Here is a 15,556-nt window from a genome sequence, read left to right on the forward strand (position 1 = left end):
GCCGTTTCTTCAGCTCTTCCCCATGCAACACATAAGGTTTCTGTAAATTTCCTTTCCTTTTCCTGCTGACATCTGCAAGACCAGCCTTGGTGGACAATTGACATCATTTTCACTTCCCTGAATGACAATTCTTTCCAGCAAGTAGGTTTAACCTCTGGCCCCAGGGAGAAATGTGGCCCTGCAGCCTTCTCTGACTGGCCATTGGAGTTTTCTCTAGGGCACACCCGCTTCCCCCAAACCAGACCCTTTCCCAGCAGAGCTCTGCATCCTCCTTGAACGTTTTTGCCTGGCTGGAATGAAGCCTTGAACTCTGATGATGCCTCTTGCTTGTGTGCTTAGAGGACACAGTGAGAGGCGTATGAGTATGTCAAAACAAACCTACTGTACCAAGGTTGAATTCACATTGGGAGGCCTACCCATGTTTGCCTCTAGGCTCAACCACAACTAGCATGCGCCAGTAGGGTTGCCAGACTCAATAGAGGACAGGACTTCTGTGCCTTTAATTGCCATTGGTGGACTGCCTACCGAATTATCATTCTTATGTGAAATCACGTGCAGGATTTGAGATATGAGCACTGGAAGAAAGTAAAGAGTGGATTTTGCAGGGCTTAGAAAATAAATGTGGATGCAGCTATTAATGAGGGATAACAATAGGAGAAAAACATCAGGGACAGAGGGTCAGGAAGTCAAGAAGAAAATGTGTAACAAAAAACCCGATATATACGATTGGAGTTTGCAATCATATGGGAGATTTAATTATTTAAAAAAAGCAAATAGTAAACTCAGGAGTTAGGATGGGCAGGTAGTGAAAACTACTGAAGTACAAGGGGGAGGTATCATTGTGTAGGGAGAATCGCAAGGTTGGCAGAAGTTTTTCTTTTCTTTCTTAGGAAAAGAAGAAGAAAAAGCCAAGTCCCTTTCCTGAAACAGCCCCAGAAGGCTGAGCATGCTTAGTGGCCATGGAACGCCGAGAGAGGGAAAGGGATGGAACGGAATGGAGTAATCTGAGGAGGGTATGGCCGGCTGGCAAGAACGATGCACCAGAGCACTCGATTCTGTGACATTTTGTCGCAGGTCTTCTTTATTTTTAGTAGCTTCTCGAGCTAGGGGTTGATCTCATTCTCTCTGTGTGTGCCATGCGTATTGACGGAGGCACTGGAATTAAGAAATACCACGGGCTGGCAATGGGTTGCTACAGTTTCAAGCAAGGGGCATTCACAGCCCTACCTGAATACGCTGGGTATCTGACCAGGGACCTTCTGCATGCATAGCTACTGCTTTACTGCAGAGTCACTGCAAGCAGGGCACTCTCCACGCCTGCAGTTGCCAGCACCAGGCATTCCTGGCCCCTGATAGCCTTCTCTATCATGGGTTTGTCCTATCCTCTTTTAAAGCCATCCGAGATGGTGGCCATCGCAGCCTTCCACTTTAAACTGTTGAGGTGGAGGAGAATGGGTGGATGGACTCTCCCCGCCACCCTGTTCTGCAACTCCTATAGGAACCACTCATGGTGTAAAAGGGGATTGTGTCACAAAGACACACCCCACTTTTCATATCTACATATCCTCCCACTTCTGCTTTCTTCTTTGCATTTAGAGAATTCTCCTTGTGTTTGAGGCAGCAGCACAGATTTTCTTTCTCTTTAAGGTAAGCACCACCTTGATTGGGAGGAACAGGGGATACTTTTCCTCCTTGATGGAAGCTCTGTGCTTTTTATAGTCCTGTGGCAGACTATCTATCTATCTATCTATCTATCTATCTATCTATCTATCTATCTATCTATCATCTATCTATCTATCTATCTATCATCTCCTAAAAGAAACTCTGTGGGATTGCTGCTTTCTGTCTTTTGGAATTTGCTTTTTCCTGCCCCTGTTCTTGCAGGTTAGAATTAGGAACACAGCAAGCTGCCTTATATTGTATCAGACCATTTTGCTCAGGATTGTCAGACTGGCAGTGACTCTCTATGGGTTCAGGTAGAAGTCACTTCCAACCCTACCTGGAGACATAGCTGCCAAGTTATCCCTTTTTTAAGGGATTTTCCCTTATGCTAAATAGGCTTCCTCGCGAGAAAAGGGAAAACTTGGCAGCTATGCCTGGAGATGCTGATGCGGGGGATTGAACCTGGGACCTCCTGCATGCAAAGCAGATGCTCTACCACTAAGCTAGAGAGCTCCCCACCCCTGCTACCGATTACTGCAGCTTTGAAAGAAAGAGAGGAGGAAACAAAGTGGGCAGCAGGATGTCAGGATGGGCAGAATGTTAGCCTAGGACCAGAGAGACCCGAGTTCAAGTTTCCCTCTGCCACACGAGGCTCACTGGACAGGCCTGGGGCAATTGTTATTGCTCAGCCTATTCTACTTTGCAGGATTTTTGTGAGGATAAAATCTCTCTCTGTGCATGTGTATAGAACCATTATCGGAACAGGATAACACAGTCATAGCTGCAGAGCTGCTGTTCCCACAGTGGTTTAACAATCAATCCATCTCCCCAGGGAATTCTGGGAATAATGGTAGCGGTGGGAGGGGGATAGGGGTCTCCTGACACCTCTCGGCACCCTCAACAGTTCCCAGAATTACGTGGGCACTTAAAAAGTGCTATCGTAGTGCTTTAAATGTGTGCAGGTGGTCTCAGGCTTTGTACCTTGTGGTAACTGGATGATGAATGGGAATCATCAGTCACTGGATGTCCAGGTGGAGAAATACTGCCCTGGTTGCCAGCTAAAAGGTACTGTGAAGAAAATGCTAATAGGTCTACATGGTGAGTTGTTTGCCTCTGCTTGCATCCCCTCCAAGTGTCCTGGTTTTCCAGGGAGGGACAACCCCGGAATTACAGAAACCACCCTGGTTTCTGATTTGATCCTGGAATGTCCCACTTTTCCTTTCTCCTCGCTTCCTCATCTTGATAAGAAGTGGTAGAGAGTTCAGACACCCCCCTCCAGAAAAATCCAACCACCTTCTGTCCTTTTTGGAAACAGGAGACTTTGCGCTGTGTGTGCAGGTAGAAAACGGAGTTACGTTCATACTGAAAATGAAATGCCTGCACCAAACAAAGGTAGCGGTGAAGGTGGCATACGAACCCCTTCTTATAATTTTGAAGGAAACTGTAGCCAATACGCTTTCAGTTCTTTAATTGCAATGTTTAAAGGAAATGTGTGGAGTCTTTGTTCCTTCATTGTAAATGGAGCCTTGCGCTGTCTATTGAGAAGTCACACTGTATTGAATGGAGCTTACTCCCAGGTAACTGGGTAAAGACTGTGCAGCCTTACACTGCAATCCCACTGAGTTCAATAGGATTTCCTCTCTGGTAGGTTCTTGATCATTCTCACAATGTCTTCTATATTATTATTATTATTATTATTATTATTATTATTATTATTACTCACCTTTCCCCCCTGACAGGGACTCAAGGAAGCTTACAGCTAAAGTTTTGTTACATTCCATTTATCTGCGGAAGGCATAGCTGTCAACCCTCCCCTTTTTTGCGGGAAACTCCCTTATTCCAAGCCACAGCTGCCAACCTTCCCCTTTTTTGCTAGAAATTCCCTTTTTCCAGCGCTGTTTCCCACTGCTATCCTAGATTGTTAGATATACCATAGCGTAGACTGTCCCCGGGACAGGTGAGGCTGCTGATCCCTTATTTTCAAATCTGAAAGTTGACAGCTATGGCGGAAGGCGTCACACACGATCCCTTCCACCACACTTTCCCCCCTTTACAACAATCCCATGAGGCAGCTTCGGCGGAGATGTTGCCATTGGCTCAAGGTGACATGCAGATATGACATACATGTGTGTGGCAAGATCAAATGCGGGAGAAGCTTCCTGGTTTGGAATAGAATGTCCCTATTTTCACCCGAGAAATGTTGGTCTTGCCTCAGATCAAGGTACGTAACAGGCTCCTGGTTGACAGGAAGTTACCACAGTGTGGCAATTGCTCTTGATCTCCAAAGAGGAAGAGAGAATGTAGAAACTTTTGCTCTGACCTGCTGTTGTGTTGTGTTGTTTTTTTTTTAAAAAAAAATAGTGATTTTTAATTTTTAATAAATAATAATAATAATTGGGGTGGGTCCGGAGACAAATGCGGGCAGATCAACAAATGTTACCTTTAGTTTTTGCACACACTCAAACCCCACTCTCCATCCTCCACTCTGGAGGAGCGAGGCGCGTGGTCAGGGTTCAAAGACAAACTCCAGCTCGGCTAGGAGCTTGAAGGAGGGCCAGGCCTGGGGAGAGGGCTGAGGCGCAGATGGATAGGCTTAGAGGGTTGACTTTGGGCTCCAAGGCCTGACATTCCCCACCATTGGCATTGCGTGCCGAGGTACCAAGACTTCCCACCAATAACACACACTTCACACAGAATTTAAGTTTAAGGTTTTTGGCATTAATTTTGGCCACAACTTTATTTAAATACAACTAATGTGAGTGTATTAATGTGAGGAATTAAGATTGCCGGAAGAAATATCAACAACCTCAGATATGCAGATGACACAACCTTGATGGCAGAAAGTGAGGAGGAATTAAAGAACCTTTTAATGAGGGTGAAAGAGGAGAGCGCAAAATATGGTCTGAAGCTCAACATCAAAAAAACCAAGATCATGGCCACTGGTCCCATCACCTCCTGGCAAATAGAAGGGGAAGAAATGGAGGCAGTGAGAGATTTTACTTTCTTGGGCTCCTTGATCACTGCAGATGGTGACAGCAGTCACGAAATTAAAAGACGCCTGTTTCTTGGGAGAAAAGCAATGACAAACCTAGACAGCATCTTAAAATGCAGAGACATCACCTTGCCTACAAAGGTCCGTATAGTTAAAGCTATGGTTTTCCCAGTAGTGATGTATGGAAGGGAGAGCTGGACCATAAAGAAGGCTGATCGCCGAAGAATTGATGCTTTTGAATTATGGTGCTGGAGGAGACTCTTGAGAGTCCCATGGACTGCAAGAAGATCAAACCTATCCATTCTTAAGGAAATCAGCCCTGAGTGCTCACTGGAAGGACAGATCGTGAAGCTGAGGCTCCAATACTTTGGCCACCTCATGAGAAGAGAAGAATCCTTGGAAAAGACCTTGATGTTGGGAAAGATGGAGGGCACTAGGAGAAGGGGACGACAGAGGACGAGATGGTTGGACAGTGTTCTCGCAGCTACGAACATGAGTTTGACCAAACTGCGGGAGGCAGTGGAAGACAGGAGTGCCTGGCGTGCTATGGTCCATGGGGTCACGAAGAGTCGGACACGACTAAACGACTAAACAACAACAACAATGTGAGTGGTTGCTTAGGCATTGGTTCCCCAGCCATCTGTCCCCCGCCTGGGACAGATCTGACTCCCCTAGCGTACTGGGGAAGCCAGGATAGGTAAGCACCCTCTGAGGGAGGCTGGGGCAGGGCCACCAAGCCCTTGACCTCTCCCCCAGATGCTCCCCGAGGCTCATGCGCAGTCCTAGCCCCTACCGGGGGTACGGACAAACATGTGGAGCCCCAGGATTCCTTTAATGGAATACCCCTAAAGGCAGCAGCAATTTTGAGGGGCAGGCCCAGCCAAATCCGTACCCCTCCACCATCCAATTTGAACCAATGCCTAACCGCAACCTTACAAGTTGTGACATTTTGCTATGTAGTAGGCAAAAACCACAAGGCACCAGCCAATCAGCCAAGTGGCAAAATTCCTACTAGGCCCCTGCATCAAAACGGACGACCCCATGACAGGCACAGCAACGTCATGCGCAAACAAAACCCCTAAATATAGGGAGGGAGGGAGATCCGTTGCAAGCACCAAAAGTGAAATCGTAAGCTGCTTGCTCAGTATATATAGGCTGTGGCTGTCAATCAAATAAGTTGCAACATAACATTTCCCCCAGCAACAATACCCCAGTGGCCATCCAAACTGACCCACCCAACAAACCAGGGAAATGTCTTGTTAACCCTTCTGCAGCCCATGTTCTCCTTAAGGGGAGAACCTGCTTAATCTATGCAATGCTGAATCCAGGTCTTGAAGGGACTTTGAGGTCTCTTGTCCAGAGCCAGATTAACCATTAAGCAAAATAAGCATGTGCTTAGGGCATCAAGGGAAGGGGGCCACCACAGAAATTTCAGACCCTCCAAGTGTCCCTATTCTCCTTGGATATCCCTGATTTAGAAGAGCCGTCCCAGTTTCTGATTTGATCCCGGAATGTCCCGCTTTTCCTTAGGATGTCCCTATTTCATTGGAGAAATGTTGGAGGGTATGGAGTTATCTGACCCCCGAGCCATCTGAAGCCATCCTGTATAAGTTAGGTTTTTGTTTTTTTTAAAAAAAAGTTTAATGTTTTATTATGTTTTTATATATGTTGGAAGTGGCCCAGAGTGGCTGGGGCAACCCAGTAAGATGTGTGGGGTATAAATAGCAAAAATATCATTATGGAATGGGATTTCCCTATTTTCATCGGAGAAATGTTGGAGGGCATGAAATTTTCCGTTGTTGGTTTTTCTATGGACCAGCAACTCAACTTTTCAGTTTACAAATTCTGAGAAAAAAATTCTGTCTCTATTAATTAAAGCACTAAATCACGAGATTCATCTGTAAGCTAGCAATTAATTTGTTCATGTCATGAAATGAAGTGGAAGTATACAAAAAGAAACATTATTTTAGGGTTTGTTTCATTTCAAAAGATAAAATTTTATTTTACAGTTTATTATTGTTTATACAGTGGTGCCTCGCTAGATGAATGCCCTGTAAGACGAATTTTTCGCTTAACGAAGAGATTTTTCTAGCGGAGGTGGAACGAATTAAATTTGTCTAGCGAGGCACCACTGTATTTTGAATCTGGCATTTATGGAAGCAACAAAATCCTTTTAAGTGCTTAGGGTCTCTAAAGGTCTTAATCTGCCCTTGCTCCTGTCCAAGGCACTGCTTGCCCCTCTCCATCCTGGCCCAGTCTGCACAACTGCCCAGATGGAGATACTGCTCCATCTTCTCTTCTTGCCCTTATCACTGCTTGCAAGATCGAAGAGGGTTGCTGAACAGGCAGTGATAGCAATGAGGAGCAGAAGCTGCAGTGGTGGGGGCCCCTGGCCACTGCCCAACAGTGGCAACCCCTGGCCAACCCTGAATGCGCACAAGGAAGGGAGAATGGAGAAGTTTCTTCTTTCCTCTCTTTCCCATCTGTTTGGCTAAGCAAGTGCATATTCTGGGGCACAGGGGATGGGGACTGAGTAGGTGGTCGTAGAGGCTTTATCAGTAAATGCCTGGGTGTTCTCCACCCCTTGACAGCATGACTTATGGTGCACGCTGATGCTCTGTCTCGCTTGCGGGGTCGGCGAGGGAGGACTGTTCTCACTCTGTGGTGAAGCAGGGCAGGTTTTCTTCACATGATCAGGGACATTTTCTCTTTTCTGTCTTGTTACTCCATATGTTCCAGGAGTAAGGCTCCCTAGCAAGAGAGCCCAGGCCAGTAAATTGTGTCGCCCGAGGCATGCTGCAAACGTGCAGGGTGTGTGTGGTTGTGTGCATTTCCTTTGGGCTCCTATGAACCTCTAGTTCAGAGGTCACCAAGATGCTGTCTGCGGGTGCCATTGTACCCGCTAGTAGCCACTTCTGCTTCCCTCTGGGACTCTGGTCCTTTGACAGCTGCCTAGCAGGTAGAAATTCAACAGGTGAAGCCTGCAGGGGAAAGCCTCCACCTCCTCCTCCACCTCCTCCTCCTCCTCAAAACATTTTCCTGTGCCGTTAAGAGGCAAAGGAACTGTGGCAGAGAACACGGCAACTGCTGTCACCGTGGACAAATGGCTCCCAGCTCCCAAAGGTTTGTCAACTGTGCTACTACTTTTTTCCCCTGGGCCAAGAGTGACACAGAGGCAACCTTTTCCCCCTGTGTGGGCTAATGAAATGCAGAGCATCTCCTTGGCAGCCTTCACTCCATAATAACACCTCATTCCCCACCTTGCAGGCACGGGGCTGCAGCAATCGACGTTCAGAGGGGAGAGGACAGGCTGGGAGCTGAAGGGTGAGTATTTGGTCTTGACTTTTTTTAAAGGCTTGGGAGGAAAGCTGAGAATTCTCATTTCCTGGTCGCCATCAACATTTATTTGTATTCTGCCTTTCTGCGGTAACCTATGCCAGGATATTTCTGAATACCACATGCTGGGGACAAGGCTGTTCTATGGGTCATCTCTGTCCTGCCTGTGAGCCTCCAGAGGTGTTTGGTTGGGTTGCTGTGGCGAATAGCATGCTGGACCTTCTCCTGCACATTGGGCCTAATGTTCTTGCTTTGTTTCAGCCAAGAAAAGGGAGAAGACTTCAATAAAGGAGACTCTCAGTCAAAAAGAATGAAGAGCACAACTGCACTGACAAACCTTCCCATTGATAATTCTTTTCCAGACCCCACAGGTCTTCCCTATGATTATGAATATGACGAGGAAGCATATATATTTCAAGAAACCTTGCGAAAAAGGTTGAACATTGTCCCTATGATAATTTACAGCCTTGCCTTCCTGCTGGGGGTCATTGGTAATGGGCTGGTTATATTCATTGCCGGCTTCCGTATGAAGAGGACAGTCAACACTGTCTGGTTTCTCAACTTGGCCATTGCTGACTTTGCCTTCACTTTCTTCCTTCCCTTGAGCATTGTCTACCTAGCCCTGGACTTTCATTGGCCCTTTGGCCTGGCAATATGCAAGTTGAACACTACCCTTGCCTTCCTCAACCTCTATGCCAGTGTCTACCTCCTCATGATCATCAGCATCGACCGGTTCATTTCTGTGTTCTGGCCTGTGTGGGCTCAGAATCATCGGACACCCCGGCTTGCTTCCTTTGTGGCCTTCGGTGTTTGGATCTTGGCATTGGTGCTGTGTTCTCCAAACCTCTATTTCAGGAATACAGCCCCAGCTCACAGTGATCCAAAGAAGACCAACTGCTACAGCAAATATGGTAGCCTTAAGGAGCATCGTGCGATGAGCATCAGCCGGTTCATCTTTGGCTTCGTCATCCCCTTCAGCGTCATCGTCATTTGCTACGGGGCGATTGTTCTGAAGCTGAGGAGGAACCAGTTGAGCCAATCAAACAAGCCCTTCAAGGTCATCACAGCAGTGATTGTGGCCTTTTTGTCTGTTGGATTCCCTATCATGTCTTCTCTTTCATTGAGCTGAAAGCACACGAAGGTGTAGATCTGAGTTTGGTGTTGATCATCGGCGTTCCGCTGACAACCAGCTTGGCTTTCGTCAACAGCTGCCTCAACCCCATCTTGTATGCCTTCATGGGGCATGATTTCAAGGAGAGGCTGAGATACTCACTCTTCTCTGCATTTGAGAGTGCCTTCGCTGAGGACAGCAGCCAGAGCTTGGTGACCAACAAGACCAGATCTTCAGTAGAGTTAGACTCCCAGGGTGTATGAAACTTTCTGCTTCCAAACCCCACCCTCCAGGGCAAGATTGTGAAATGCATCCATTCAGAATCTACCCTGCACTGTTTATAGTCCTGGCTAGAGCTGGGGAAGTTGTAGTCCAAATCATCTGGAAGCAACCAGCTGGGTGAAGGCAGATCTACAGTATGTGCATACGGTGTTTTTTTATTCCAGCCGGAACTCACTGGAACTCAGTTCTGGCACCTCATTGCCATTATAGGAGAACAAGGGAGGCTTTCATGGTGAGTTCCTGCACCTCTTTTTCTAGAAAAATAGCACTGTAGGTGCATATATCATTCTTTTGTGACCTGATGTTTCATGCTATGCTATGTGGACTTTTTTTTCAAAAAAATTGATATTGGTCTCTTTGTAAAAGTTTTATGGACAGCCATTTAAAAAAACAAGACTGTCTTAACTCTGCATTGACCTTGTATCCCTGTATCTAAATAAAAGTATTTGCTTTGATGTTGTTGTTGGATTTGAATTTGCTTTGTATGTTGCCACCCTGAAAGGCAGATGTCCTTGGAGGTCCTAGTTTTCAAGCATGCCCCCTTCAGTGGATCCTTATCAACCAACTCTGGAGCAAATGGGGATACAGTGGTGCCTCGCAAGACGAATTTAATGCGTTCTGTGAGTCAATTCGTTTTGTGAAAAATTCATATTGCGAATCCCATAGGAATGCATTGATTTTTTTTTTTTTGCCCATGAGAACGCATTAATTGAATTTCAATGCATTCCTATGGGAAACCGCGATTCGCTAGATGAATTTTTCACAAAATGAATTTGTCTTGCGAAGCAACCTCCGATCGCAAAACCCATCCATCTAGCGAAAAATTCATCTAGCAGGGCATTCGTCTAGCGAGGGACCACTGTATAAAAAAGCAGGGATGGGGAACCTGTGGCCTTCCAGATGTTACTGAACTACAATGCCCATCATCCTTGACCAGTGGCTTTGCTGCCTTGGGGCTGATGGCAGTCGGAGTCCAGGAACATCGCCAGAACCCTGAAACTCAAAGATCAATTCCCCAGAGAGAAAAGGAGGTGGCATTGAGTTGATGAGGGAAAGAGGGAGGCGAATGAAGGTTAAGGAGGGGGTGAAGAAATCCACGAAGCCACCCCTGCTGGTGTTAACGCCTTGGAGCCTTTCCCATGCAGCATGTTTGCATTGCAGGTACATGGAGGTGGAAAAGCTGGATCAGGCCCACTAGCCCGACACCAACTTCCACGTGCTCATCTGAATGCCTGAACAAAGCCTGTCAGCCCACAACTGCATGCACATAGACTTTGGGAACTTAGGAAAAGCAGGCTAGTTTCCCAGGGCCCCCAACTGCCCTGGTAGGCATTCACACGAGCGCATGACAGCCAACAGTGGGATCCCACTGTGCCCTCTATTCTTCCCCATCCACATGGGGGTGCAAGTATGGATGGGTGGAAGGATCTGCCAATTTCAAGTTAGAAGAGTGCCTTGGGGCATTTTACACTCATCTAAGTTTGCAGCAGCAACAAGTTCATAGAGACTTCTCAAAGTCTAAACCAGGAAGGGGGAAACACTGTGAATCTGAGGGCCAAATTCCACCGTGGGCAACCTTCGGGGGGGGGGCACATGCCAGTGGGGGGTGGAGCCAGAGGCAAAAATCGGGTGGAGCAATGGATGGTGCATTTCAGCTACACAAAAGTTTTTCTACACCCACCGACCTTTCCAACTTCCATCCATCCAGGCAAGTAAGATGGAATATGGCAGTTCAATGACTGTTAACCCAGGCAAAAGCATGCAGCAGGGAGAGCACAGAGGCGGAGCGCTGATGTCACCATGCCAAGGATCCATTGATGGATGTTGCTGTCTCCGTCTGGGCTCTGATCTCAGTTCCATGTGTCTGCCATTCAATCTCTCTGACTAGCGGCTCAGTGGCGCTGGAGCAAAGGGCAAGGGCCACAGGGGCACAGGGCATCTGGTGCAGGCTTGGTAGTGCCTGACAGAGGCATAGTGGAAGTCAGGTTAGAACTTTTGTCTGCCAGGAAGATGGATTTCAGGGGTAATCAACAGCTCAGGGTCGGGCAGTGCTTTTTTTCTGGGGGGACACAGGGGTACGTACACCAATAAGCACTTTGTGAATCTAAGTTTAGCCTCATTGAGGGGCAGTATTTCAATTTGAGTAGGAAAATGAGAGTACCCCTAAACATTTTTTTAAAAAAGCACTGGGCTCAGGAAATCACAGGACCTAATGTGGCCCTCAGGCCCCTCTGCCTGGCCCTTGGGACTCACCCTGGACACATTCCTCCTTGGCTTCACTGTGCACCTTCCCTGAATGTTTTTTTTTTGCCTGGCTGGAATGTGCCCTTAAACTCTGATGGTGCCTCTTGCTTGGCTGAAGGACGGATAGGAAGATGTGAATGTCTGTGGAAATTGGTGTGCTGTACTGTAGGAAGCGTCAATCAGAATTTATTCTAAATCACCAATTTGAGTAGAAAATAACCAAGTTTGCAAATGACCCCCAAGCCTGTAAAAATAAAAGGATGTAAAAAGAGAGACATTCCCTCTTGCAGTTCACTTGAAGGTAAAAGGTTTATGGAAAGGTTATGCAGACCCAGGCTAGAAACTTGTGAGGAATCAACTGTGAGTAAACTAAGCCCACCTGACCAGTTGAACAGGCGAGAATCTTGTCAAGGGCCTGATGCGCTCATAAGCTAGATATCCTCACATGCTGGGTCAGAGTCAGGTCAGTATGACCCAAGAAATCTGGGAAGATGCCCAAGTAGGGAAGTATGTTATCTCTCGGCAAAAGATCTAAAGGACACATGCTGTAACGACCTTCTTGACCTGCTGCTCATCCGGTATCATAAGAGAGATGGATCTACGGTAAGTGCTCTTGTATCATGTGGGCGTACCTCTCAAAATGTATAAAAGTCTGGACTGAGCTGCATACTTTGCCTCAGTCTGCCTGGACTGGGGACCATTACTGCAGTAATGAAATAAAGGTGATTTTCCTTGAACTCTGTTTGTTGTTTATCAGAATACCCCTGCTTACTTCAGTACAAAGGCAACATTTGTATTCATTGCTATGCCCACCACTGAGATGTGGCCTCTTGGAGGTTGCCTGAGAGGGAATGTGGCCCTCAGGTTGCTGTAGCCCTTTGCTGCTTCACCCAGCTAGCAGAAGTGGAACAGCCAGGGCCAGATTTAGGTTTGATGAGGCCCTAAGCTACTGAAGGTAATGGGGCCCTTTATATGTCCAGCTGTCCTTTGTCAACAACACTGTTTTTTTGTGTTGAATATATGTTATATGGTAATTTATGGATATAATAGGTATCTAAAGCCATTTGCACATAACAAAATATGTATTTTATCAAAGTAATTGATATAGTAATGAGAAAACCAGTGATATTTTAGGGAGCAGGCTAGCAGGCGGGGCCCATTGCTTACATCACAGGTGTCTACACAAAACAAAACACTGTTGCTGTATGTAGGTTTTATTTTATTTGTTTTTCATCTTATATTTTGGAAATGTACATCCAGTTTTTTTTCCTTTAATTTTTTGGGGGGCCCTAAACTATAGCTTGTTTAGCTTATAATCCGGCACTGGGAACAGCATGTGTAAAAGACATTCATGGATTAATTAAACATATTTATATCGTGCCTTTCCACACTTAATGCTCAGGATGGCTGACAACTGCATAACCTCACATAAAATCATATAACATGAATATTGCAAGAAGGAAATAAGGACTTTGGTATTTTTAAAAGGCAGCAAATGATAACTAAAAGCCAGTTGCAACAGAGTCAAAACAGAATAAAACAAGCTAACCTCACAGGTGGAAGACTTGCCAGGAACTCAATGTTTGGTGGCTGGCTGAGAGGGTGCTATGGGATTGAGTTCCCAAATCTGGGTGCAACTCACCAAAAAAGGCCATTTCTGGAATCTAACAGAGATAACTGTCAAGTTGCATAGGGCTTTTCCACCGGAAAATGACAGCACTTTGGGATCAATCATGGGTGTAGCCAGGATTTTTGTTGTGTGTGTGGGGGGGGGGCAGGACTTTTGTTACTGGGGGCAGAACCAATGTGCTTGGTCAGTTAGTTAAGTATTTCTACTGTTTTACTTGATGGGGGGCAGCTGCCCCCTGTCCCCCCCCTGGCTACGCCCATGGAGTCAATCACAAACAGGCAAATTCAAATTGTGCAATCAACAACCCCCTATCCCCAAAAGATCAGACTTTTTATGATAAGGAAAGTGCTGGGGAGACAGCCTGCAAAGTGTGTGTGTGTGTGTGTGTGTGTGTGTGTGTGTGTGTGTGGACAACAAAGGTAACACTTGCCTTGACGCAACATCATTTCACCTCTCCGCAAACAAATGGGAATGAATGCTCATTTAATAGCCAATGTTGTCATATCTTCCTGCAAGCAGATCAGGACGAATGCTCAAGAAACAGGTCTTCTGGAAGCACCACCCCTTCCCCTAATTTATTTAGTTTGCAAAACCAGGCAGAGGTTTTTTGGGTGGGTGGGTGGGTGGGTGGGTGGGTAAGGAACATGGACTACACATAAACTTGCGAAAAGGAAATCTCAAACCATGCAGGACTCCATTCCCGAAGTGGAGCTGGAGGTTCTGTTGCTGGGGAAAGAAGGTGTGAAGGCCCACTTGTCGCTGACCGCTCCTTTAAAGGCCAGGAAGAGGGATTGGCGACTGGTCTTTCTGTAGTCGGACCCAACAAAGACATACAGAATGGGATTGAGGCAGCTGCTGAGGCAGACCAGGCCCTCAGCCACTGGGGTGCCAATATCTAGGGTGGTTTGCATTTGAAGGCTATCGTCTTCCAGTGTTTCGAGAATGGAGAAGAGGTGGTGGGGGAACCAGCAGCAGAAGAAGACCATGACCACTGCCACTATGATCTTGAAGGATCGTCCAAATTGGCCAAAGATCTTCCCCTTTAGCTTGATCATGATGGCGCAGTAGCAGGCCAGAATGACGCCGAAGGGGATTAGGAAGCCGAGCGCGAATTCAGCAAGCACCATGAGACGGTGTGTCCTTAGGCTGCCCTCATCCTGCAAATGGAAGCTGTAGATGCAATGTATAGTGCCATCCATTAGCTCTTCCGTGTCGCGGAAGCTGAAGTACGGGATGCTGAGAGCCAAGGCTGCTACCCAGATGAACACTGCCACCAGGGAAGCAAGCTGGGGACCACGGTGGTTCAAGGCCCAAACCGGGTGGACCGCAGCAGCGTAGCGGTCGGCACTGATGGCTGTTAAGAAGAAGACGCTGGCAAACATGTTCAAGAGGGGAACCACGGTGTTGAGTTTGCACATCAGCCTCCCCAGAGTCCAGCGATAACCCAGAGCTACGTAAGCTATCTCGGTGGAGAGGCAAAGGGCAAAGATGAAATCAGCCACAGCCAAGTTGAGATACCAGATGGTGGTAACTGTCTTCTTCATGTGGAAACCGGTGAGGAAGATAACAAGGCCATTGCCCATGGCCCCCAAGAGCAAGGTGATGGTGTAAATTGCCAAGGAAAAGATTCTCATTGCTTGCAAAATGTGGGCATCATCAGAGTGAGGGTCTAGGAGCCATTCTTCTGTCCAGTTGTAGTCAAACATGTTGTTGTTGGTGGGTGATGGAAAGTCTGTGTCATTGTCAAGTTGAAAGAAGGGGAGAAGATCCATCTCTTCTCAGGTTCACTTACCACTTCTCTCTTTCTCTCTCTCTATTTGTCCTGAAACAAAACAAAACAAAACACCCACACAAATGCCATATTGGTATCACAGAACTGGAATGAATAGGCAAGGGTGTGTGTACAGATTTCAAACTGGTATCAGATTTTCATGAAGAAATCCTAGTTCCCAAGTCATATTTTGAATCAGAGGTGTGAAACTTGACATTTGACTTAATTTCTGAGTTAAGTTTGGAGAACGGTTGGACGGGGGTGGGGGAACATAGCAGAATTTTTTTGGCACAGCGTCGTCCACAATAATATTCATTTAAACCAGTGCTTCCCAAACTTGGGTCTCCAGCTGTTTTGGGACAACAACTCCCATCATCCCTAGCTTGCAGGACCAGTGGTCAGGGATGATGGGAACTGTAGTAAAAAGAAAAAGAAAAAGCTGGAGACCCAAGTTTGGGAAACACTGATTTAAACTGATAGGTGGATAGTTGACAGTCCCATCCCCAAGAAACCTGGAGTTGCAGGCAC

General features: G+C 46.7%; 1 protein-coding gene and 1 pseudogene across 1 annotated transcript; one reads left to right on the top strand and one right to left on the bottom strand.

The window, feature by feature from the left end:
- Positions 1 to 1,605: 1,605 nt before the first annotated feature.
- Positions 1,606 to 9,844, top strand: LOC118087222 (chemerin-like receptor 1; annotated as a pseudogene).
- Positions 9,845 to 13,934: 4,090 nt separating this feature from the next.
- Positions 13,935 to 15,029, bottom strand: LOC118086239 (chemerin-like receptor 1). Its single transcript, XM_035117634.1, has one exon. The coding sequence runs from the start codon at positions 15,027 to 15,029 to the stop codon at positions 13,935 to 13,937; it is 1,095 nt and encodes a 364-aa protein (XP_034973525.1).
- Positions 15,030 to 15,556: the final 527 nt, after the last annotated feature.

The sequence above is a fragment of the Zootoca vivipara genome, chromosome 6 (assembly GCF_963506605.1).
Source record: "Zootoca vivipara chromosome 6, rZooViv1.1, whole genome shotgun sequence".
Taxonomy (NCBI): domain Eukaryota; kingdom Metazoa; phylum Chordata; class Lepidosauria; order Squamata; family Lacertidae; genus Zootoca; species Zootoca vivipara.

What these genes read in the sequence shown, in the direction of transcription:
- LOC118086239 (XM_035117634.1), bottom strand. Translation starts at nt 15,029, where the DNA reads ATGGATCTTCTCCCCTTCTTTCAACTTGACAATGACACAGACTTTCCA.